At 53.4% G+C, this 8,136-nt stretch overlaps 1 protein-coding gene across 4 annotated transcripts; it reads left to right on the forward strand.

The window, feature by feature from the left end:
• The first annotated feature begins 319 nt into the window (after nt 1–319).
• On the forward strand, nt 320–6,768 carry LOC132457355 (TALPID3 protein-like). 4 transcript variants are annotated; one of them, XM_060051615.1, is made up of 9 exons: nt 3,150–3,661; nt 3,844–3,949; nt 4,039–4,292; nt 5,029–5,069; nt 5,379–5,489; nt 5,609–5,831; nt 5,911–6,050; nt 6,297–6,366; nt 6,571–6,768. In XM_060051615.1, the coding sequence occupies exons 4-9, from the start codon at nt 5,067–5,069 to the stop codon at nt 6,663–6,665; spliced, it is 642 nt and encodes a 213-aa protein (XP_059907598.1). In that variant the 5' UTR covers nt 3,150–3,661; nt 3,844–3,949; nt 4,039–4,292; nt 5,029–5,066; the 3' UTR covers nt 6,666–6,768. The 4 variants fall into 4 exon arrangements, with proteins under 4 accessions (XP_059907594.1, XP_059907595.1, XP_059907598.1 ...); XM_060051613.1 differs by having other exon boundaries at nt 3,437–3,661; nt 5,026–5,069; XM_060051611.1 differs by lacking the exons at nt 5,379–5,489; nt 5,609–5,831; nt 5,911–6,050; nt 6,297–6,366; nt 6,571–6,768 and adding exons at nt 320–628; nt 1,167–1,492; nt 1,584–1,676; nt 1,867–2,051 and having other exon boundaries at nt 2,898–3,661; nt 5,026–5,071.
• The last annotated feature ends 1,368 nt before the right edge of the window (nt 6,769–8,136 follow it).

An 8,136-nucleotide genomic window follows, 5' to 3' on the forward strand; every position in this document is an offset into this window, starting at 1 on the left:
CTCTCTTACTCTCTCTCTCTCTCTCACTCTCGCTCTCTCTCTTACTCTCTCTCTCACTCTCACTCTCTCTCTCTCTCTCTCTCTCTCTCTGCCTCTCTCTCTCTCTCTCTCACTCACTCACTCACTCACTCACTCACTCACTCACTCACTCACTCACTCACTCACTCACTCACTCACTCACTCACTCACTCACTCACTCTCTCTCTCTGCCTCTCTCTCTGCCTCTCTCTCTCTCTCTGCCTCTCTCTCTCTCACTCTCACTATCACTCTCACTCTCTCTCTCTCTGCCTCTCTCTCTCACTCACTCACTCACTCACTCACTCTCTCTCTGCCTCTCTCTCTCTCTCTCTCTCTCTCTCTCTCTCTCTCTCTCTCTCTCTCTCTCTCTCTCTCTCTCTCTCTCTCTCTCTCTCTCTCTCTCTCTCTCTCTCTCTCCCTCTCTCAGGAGTCCAGATGAAGTCTATTAGAACTCAGACCGATCCATCTGCCACTCCTCCCCGGTTGCCGAGACAACCGGTCCAGGACGCCTGCAGCCACGCCCCCGTTACCCACGGCAACCAGCGCTCCCAGGACGGGGCCCAGCGCTGGCTCCCCGTGGCCGTCCCCCTCGGTCAGGAGCTCGTAACTGGTTAGTAACTAAAGTACTAGTAACTAGAATAACCTTAACTAGTACTAGTTATTACTCATTTTATCCGTTACTGATAACTAGCTGAAACAACAGTTAGCGAGTAGCAATAACTAGTTATTACCCATGTTTGTTAGTACCAATAACTAGTTAATCATATTAACTAATACTAATAACTAGTTATTACACATGATAGCGAGTAGCAGTAACTAGTTATTACCCATGTTTGTTAGTACCAATAACTAGTTAACCATATTAACTAATATTAATAAGTAGTTATTACACATGTTAGCGAGTAGAAATAATTAGTAATCACCCATGTTATCAATAACTAGTTATTAACCATATTACTAGTTATTAACCGTTCTATTCACTTGTTAACCATAATAACTGGTACTATAACTAGTAATTACCCATATTAAATAGGACTTATAACTAAGGATTAACCATATCAACTCGTTACTAGTTATTAACCACATAATGTTGTAGTGGTTAGGTAATGTTAACTGGTTAGTTAGTTTAAGGTGTTTTTTTTTCTCAGGGCTGTCGTCCAGACGACCGCTGATGCAACATCCAGAGACGTCCAACATGGCCACCGCGCACTCAACCACTGGATCCAACATGGCCGCCGCGCACCCAACCACTGGATCCAATATGGCGGCCATTGAAGTTCCCAGTGGATCAAACATGGCGGCCATTGAAGTCCCCAGTGGATCAAACATGGTGGCCATTGAAGTCCCCGATGGATCCAAAATGGCGGACATTGAAGTCCCCAGTGGATCCAACATGGCTGCCGTGGAAGTCCCCAGTGGATCCAACATGGCTGCCGTGGAAGTGTTGAATCAGAAAGCAACAGTTGAACTACAGGTGAACTAGCCTGCTCTAATCCTCCTACTAGCCTGATGCTAGCCTGAGGAAACAACATGCTGGAATAATCTCAGTAATTGTTGACTTTCAGATCGTCACAGAAAGGAGTGATGATGAAGAGGAGGAGGAGGAAGAGGTGCTCTTCCCAGGAACGGGTTTCCTCTCTGTAGTGGATGTTGTTCAGGTAACTGGATTTAGCCCCCCTCACTAGAGCTGACCCCCCCTCACTAGAGCTCACCCCCCTCACTAGAGCTGACCCCCCTCACTAGAGCTCACCCCCCTCACTAGAGCTCACCCCCTCACTAGAGCTCACCCCACTTGGACCACTCTCAGACCCAATGCTGAGCTGTGACCCCCCCCCCCCCCCCCCCCAGGAGGACAGTGCTCAGGAGGAGCTGCTCATCGAGGTCTCTGGACATCGGTCCCCTCCCGCTGCTCTCTACCACGGCCCGGCCTTCCCCCCCTCCACCTCCGCCGCCCCCCTCCCTGCCCAGGACCAGGCCTCCGCTCTGGGCCTCATCCAGCGGGGAGACGCCCTGGAGAACCGGCTGCTGGAGTGGTGGGTCTCTGTCGATATCTCCCCCCTCTCTCGGTCTCTCTCCCTGTGTGTCTCAATATCTCTCTCTCTCTCTCTGGTCTCTCTCTCTCTCTCTGGTCTCTCTCTCTCTCTGGTCTCTCTCTCTCTCTCTGGTCTCTCTCTGTCTCTTGTCTCTCTCTCTCTGGTCTCTCTCTGGTCTCTCTCTTTCTCTCACTCTCTCTTATCTCTCTCTGGTCTCTCTCTCTCTCTCTTGCTCTCTCTCTCTCTGGTCTCTCTCTCTCTCTCTCTTGTCTCTCTTTCTATTGTCTCTCTCTCTCTCTCTGGTCTCTCTCTCTCTCTGGTCTCTCTATCTCTGGTCTCTCTTTCTCTCTGTCTCTGTTTCTCTCAATATCTCTCTGGTCTCTCTCTCTCTGGTCTCTCTCTCTCTGGTCTCTCTCTCTCTCTGGTCTCTCTCTCTTGCTCTCTCTCTCTGGTCTCTCTCTCTCTGGTCTCTCTCTGTCTCTTGTCTCTCTCTCTGGTCTCTCTCTTTCTCTCACTCTCTTATCTCTCTCTCTGGTCTCTCTCTTGCTCTCTCTCTCTCTGGTCTCTCTCTTGCTCTCTCTCTCTGGTCTCTCTCTGTCTCTTGTCTCTCTTTCTCTTGTCTCTCTCTCTCTCTGGTCTCTCTCTCTCTGGTCTCTCTCTCTCTGGTCTCTCTCTCTCTCTCTCTCTCTCTCTGGTCTCTCTGTCTCTGTTTCTCTCTGTCTCTGTTTCTCTCTCTCTCTGGTCTCTCTCTGGTCTCTCTCTCTGGTCTCTCTCTGGTCTCTCTCTCTCTCTCTCTCTCTGGTCTCTGTCTCTCTCTCTCTCTGGTCTCTCTCTCCCCTCCTCCAGGGTGGAGCAGCAGGTGATGACCAGGGTCATCTGTCGGATGTACAGCCCCCCTCCCCCTGACCCCGCCCTCAATGAAACGAGTGGCCAATCAGAGGATGAGGAGGACAGCGTCACCTCGGGGTCACACCGTTCACACCGGTGAGGCCTCACCCATACGCCTGTCTGTCTCCCTCTCCACCCGTCTACCTGCCATCCTGTCTACCATCTGGATGTTTGCCTCAGCTACAGTGTGTGTGTGTGTGTGTGTGTGTGTGTGTGTGTGTGTGTGTGTGTGTGTGTGTGTGTGTGTGTGTGTGTGTGTGTGTGTGTTAGAGGGCCCTGCTGGGGTCGGTTCCCCTCTGCTGCGGCGGTACGTCAGGGAGGTTCTGGTGGAGACCGGGACCCTGATGCTGGCCCAGAGAGACCCGCTGGGACCGGGACCGGGACCAGGACCTGGACCTGGACCTGGACCAGGACCGAGGGCGGCAGAGCAGGTACACACCCCCTAGTCTGTGGTTCTGTCTGTCTGTCTGTCTGTCTGTCTGTCTGTCTGTCTGTCTGTCTGTCTGTCTGTCTGTCTGTCTGCCTGTCTGTGGTCCTGTGGTCTGACAGGTTGTGTTGGGTCCACAGCTGCTGGTGTCCACCCCAGCTCCGACCCCAGTAGCCAGCCCAGTCCCAGTCCCGGACCCGGACCCGGACAGTCCCCAGAGCCCCCCCCTGCAGACCCCCCCCCCCCTCCGGACCCCCCAGCCCGGAGCCAGCAGAACCCTGGCCCTCACACACAGGTTAACACACACACACAAACACACACACACACACACACACACACACACACACACACACACACACACACACACACACACACACACACACACACACACACACACACAGTGTTGTAGGCTGATGTGAGACTGTTATACCACGCCAGCCAATCAGCTTGTTTCACCATACCCTCCTGTGTTCTTAGTGGCTGACGTGGAGCTGGTGGCCACGCCCACGCCCACCCCGGAGCCACGCCCCCTGGACGACGACCCGCCTATCCTGGCTGAGGGGACCCTCGACTCACACTCACTGTGAGACACACACACACACACACACACACACACACACACACACACACACACACACACAGTGTTAATGTGTTCGGTGTTTTGTCTCTCAGGGTGAAACCTGCATCAGAGGGGAACTTGCCCCTCCCCCCTGCTCCTCCCCCTGCCTCCCCCCCGGCCCTCCCCCCTCAGGACCACAGTGTGTGTACTAGTACTGCTGGTAGTACTAGTACTACCGGCAGTACTAGTACTGCTGGTATCAGCCTGAGCACCAGCAGCAGCAGCCTGGTGGCGGCCGGGGGGGCGGAGCCTGCAGTGAGACACATCTCAGAGGGAGAGCTGCTGGTCAGCTGCTACTACCCCACAGGTGAGACAGGTACACACAGGGAGACAGGTACACACAGGGAGACAGGTACACACACACAGGGAGACAGGTACACACACAGGGAGACAGGTACACACAGGGAGACAGGTACACACAGGGAGACAGGTACACACACAGGGAGACAGGTACAAACAGGGAGACAGGTACACACAGGGAGACAGGTACACACAGGGAGACAGGTACACACACAGGGAGACAGGTACACACAGGGAGACAGGTACACACACAGGGAGACAGGTACACACACACAGGGAGACAGGTACACAGGGAGACAGGTACACACAGGGAGACAGGTACACAGGGAGACAGGTACACAGGGAGACAGGTACACACACAGGTGAGACAGGTACACACAGGGAGACGGGTACACACAGGGAGACAGGTACACACACAGGGAGACAGGTACACACACAGGGAGACGGGTACACACAGGGAGACAGGTACATACAGGGAGACAGGTACACGCACAGGGAGACAGGTACACACAGGGAGACAGGTACATACAGGTGAGACAGGTACACACACAGGGAGACAGACTAAATGCACACAGAGACCCAATAGGTCAGTAACCGTACACATACTAACTGTCTGCCGGTATATCTGTCTGTCCATCTCTTGTCTGTCTCTCACCTGTCTGTCTGTCTTTCTCTCTCGTCTGTCTGTCTGTCTCTATCATCTGTCTTACCTACCTGTCTGTCTGTCTGTCTGTCCCTAGAAGACGGCAGTTTCTCCAGTTCTCTGCGGGAGCTTCAGGAGATGGTGAGACAGCTCCCTCTCCGCCATCGTGACCTCATCGTGACATCATCGTGACCTCATCATGACACCATTGTGGCATCATCATGACACCATCGTGACAACATCGTGACCTCATCATGACATCATCGTGACATCATCATGACACCATCGTGACATCGTGACATCATCGTGACCTCATCGTGTCAACATCGTGACATCATCGTGAAGTCTTTCATGACATCATCGTGACATCATCGTGACCTCATCGTGACATCATCGTGACCTCATCGTGACATCATCGTGACATGTGTTCAACGTTCTGCTCCTCTGCAGGACTACGACCCTCCTAGTGAAGGACAGGTCGGAGGTCATGACCCCAGGCTGACCCTGCTGGCCAGGATCGACCAGGAAGTCACACTCTCTGAGCCCCGCCCCCAACCTGAGGTAACACACATGCGCGCACACACGCACACACACACACACACACACACAGCTCCTGTAACCTTGGAGACGGTGGTCAAGGTGATGTGATCTGATGACCTCTGACCTCTTGTGTTCTCCAGGGGTCCTGGGGGGAGGAGGAGGAGGAGGAGGGGGAGGAGGGGGAGGAGGTGAGCATCGGGGAGGTCAGGGGGGGTCACGCATCCTCCCTAGCGGACCCCCGGCAACAACGGACTACAAACTCCCAGAGGACTACAAACCCCAGCAGGAGTAGGAGGGGAGGAGGAGGAGGAGGAGGAGGAGGAGGAGGAGGGGAGCAGGAGAAGAGCGACGGCGCAACGGCAGGTAGAGCGACCCCAGACCAGCGGCCCCCGGCTCCGGTACCCCCGGTGTGTGACACGCTGTGGTTCTGCTGTGTTCCCAGGGTTACGCTACGCACCGAACAATCAGGGCCCGGTAACCATGGGAGACCTAAAGGCCGAGCCAATCGGTGAAGCTGTGATGAACTCCTCGCTTCAGGCCGACCAATCACACTCACCCCCACCGATGGAGAGCACCCCTAAGGTAACACACACACACACACACACACACACACACACACACACACACACACACACACACACACACACACACACACACACACACACACACACAGAAACACACATTGTTGTTCCCAACACAGTTGTCCCTAAACCACGCCCCTGCTTCTCTCTGATTGGACAGATCCTAAGAGACGGTTGTTTAAACTTTCATAATATGATTATTATATAACTTTATATGATGTCCTGTCTAACAGCTGTGTGTTATCAGTCCTCCAGGCCTCTAGAGGCTCTCAGAGCACAACCTACCCTGGTGAGACCCTACGACCCCACCCTGCCAGGTACACACACACACACACACACACACACACACACACACACACACACACACACACACACACACACACACACACACACACACACACACACACACACACACACACACACACACACACACACACACACACACACACACACACACACACACACACACACACACACCCTCAGTAGAGGAGTTCCAAGACGTGTGTTTGTGTGTTGTGCAGGGGAACAGGAACAGGAAGTGATGCGTGGCCGCAGGAAGCTTCAGGTCCTTCTTCCCTCACTGATCAACGAGGAAGAGGAGGATGAGGATAACTGATGATGTCATCGGCCAGAGGAGAGGGGGGGAGGGGGGAGTTTTTACTACTATACGATAATGTTTTTTATTGATATTTTTCAAATAAATGCTTGTCTAAATTTGACGCTTGACTGATGATCGTGTTCATTCTGGTAATCTCAAAAAAAACATTTAAATATCCGTTTATAGTTAGGTTATAATGGAGTAGGGAACCCAAAAATGTTTTTGGGGTTTCATTTTAAACATGGTCACATGTCTTATAAGATGAAGGTGTGTGTGTGTGTGTGTGTGTGTGTGTGTGTGTGTGTGTGTGTGTGTGTGTGTGTGTGTGTGTGTGTGTGTGTGTGTGTGTGTGTGTGTGTGTGTGTGTGTGTGTGTGTGTGTGTGTGTGTGTGTGTGTGTGCGTGTGATGTGACCTGTGTCTGTGATGCGAACCTTGTGTGTGTGTGTGTGTGTTTGTGTGTGTGATATGACCCGTGTGTGTGTTTGTATGTGTGTGCGTTTGTGTGTGTGTGTGTGATGTGACCTGTGTGTGTGTGTGTGTGTGTGTGTGTGTGTGTGTGTGCGTGTGTGTGTGTGCGTGTGTGTGCGTGTGTGTGTGTGTGTGTGTGTGTGTGTGTGTGTGTGTGTGTGTGTGTGTGTGTGTGTGTGTGTGTGTGTGTGTGTGTGTGTGTGTGGAGCTGTGCCAGTTTCCTGTCCACCTGAAGTCCAACGCCAGGGTGTGTGGGGAGTCTCCCACTCGACCACGCTCACTATAACCCCCCTACACTACGGTACAGTGAGATAGCGAACACACACGCACACACCAGTGATGCCAGTTCTGTGATGGCGACAGAGAAAGAGGTCCTTATGAACTTGGCTTCGGATGACGTGATAGCGGGCGCGTGCCGTCCATATCGGCAGGTGGGGCAGCGAACTACTTGCAAAAGCATGCTCCCAAAAGAATAGTTCCTGAATAAACCAGCGCTCCCAGTCTATTTTTAATCATGTGATCGTCACACCAGAACCATCTAGCGTTTCTGTAGGCTTTCCGACCATTTTTGTCTGTTTACATCAAATATATGATGATGGGCAGACTTCACCCGGCCTCCGGCAGAGCTCAGCCGGAGGCCGGGGGGATTGAAGCACTCTGTCCACTATGGGGGGGGAGCTCTAGTGAGGGGGGGGAGCTCTAGTGAGGGGGGGTGAGCTCTAGTGAGGGGGGGGAGCTCTAGTGAGGGGGGGTGAGCTCTAGTGAGGGGGGGTCAGCTCTAGTGAGGGGGGGTGAGCTCTAGTGAGGGGGGGTGAGCTCTAGTGAGGGGGGGTGAGCTCTAGTGAGGGGGGTGAGCTCTAGTGAGGGGGGGTGAGCTCTAGTGAGGGGGGGGGGGGCTCTAGTGAGGGGGGTGAGCTCTAGTGAGGGGGGTGAGCTCTAGTGAGGGGGGGTCAGCTCTAGTGAGGGGGGGTGAGCTCTAGTGAGGGGGGGTGAGCTCTAGTGAGGGGGGGTGAGCTCTAG

The sequence above is a fragment of the Gadus macrocephalus genome, chromosome 5 (genome assembly GCF_031168955.1).
Source record: "Gadus macrocephalus chromosome 5, ASM3116895v1".
NCBI lineage: Eukaryota > Metazoa > Chordata > Actinopteri > Gadiformes > Gadidae > Gadus > Gadus macrocephalus.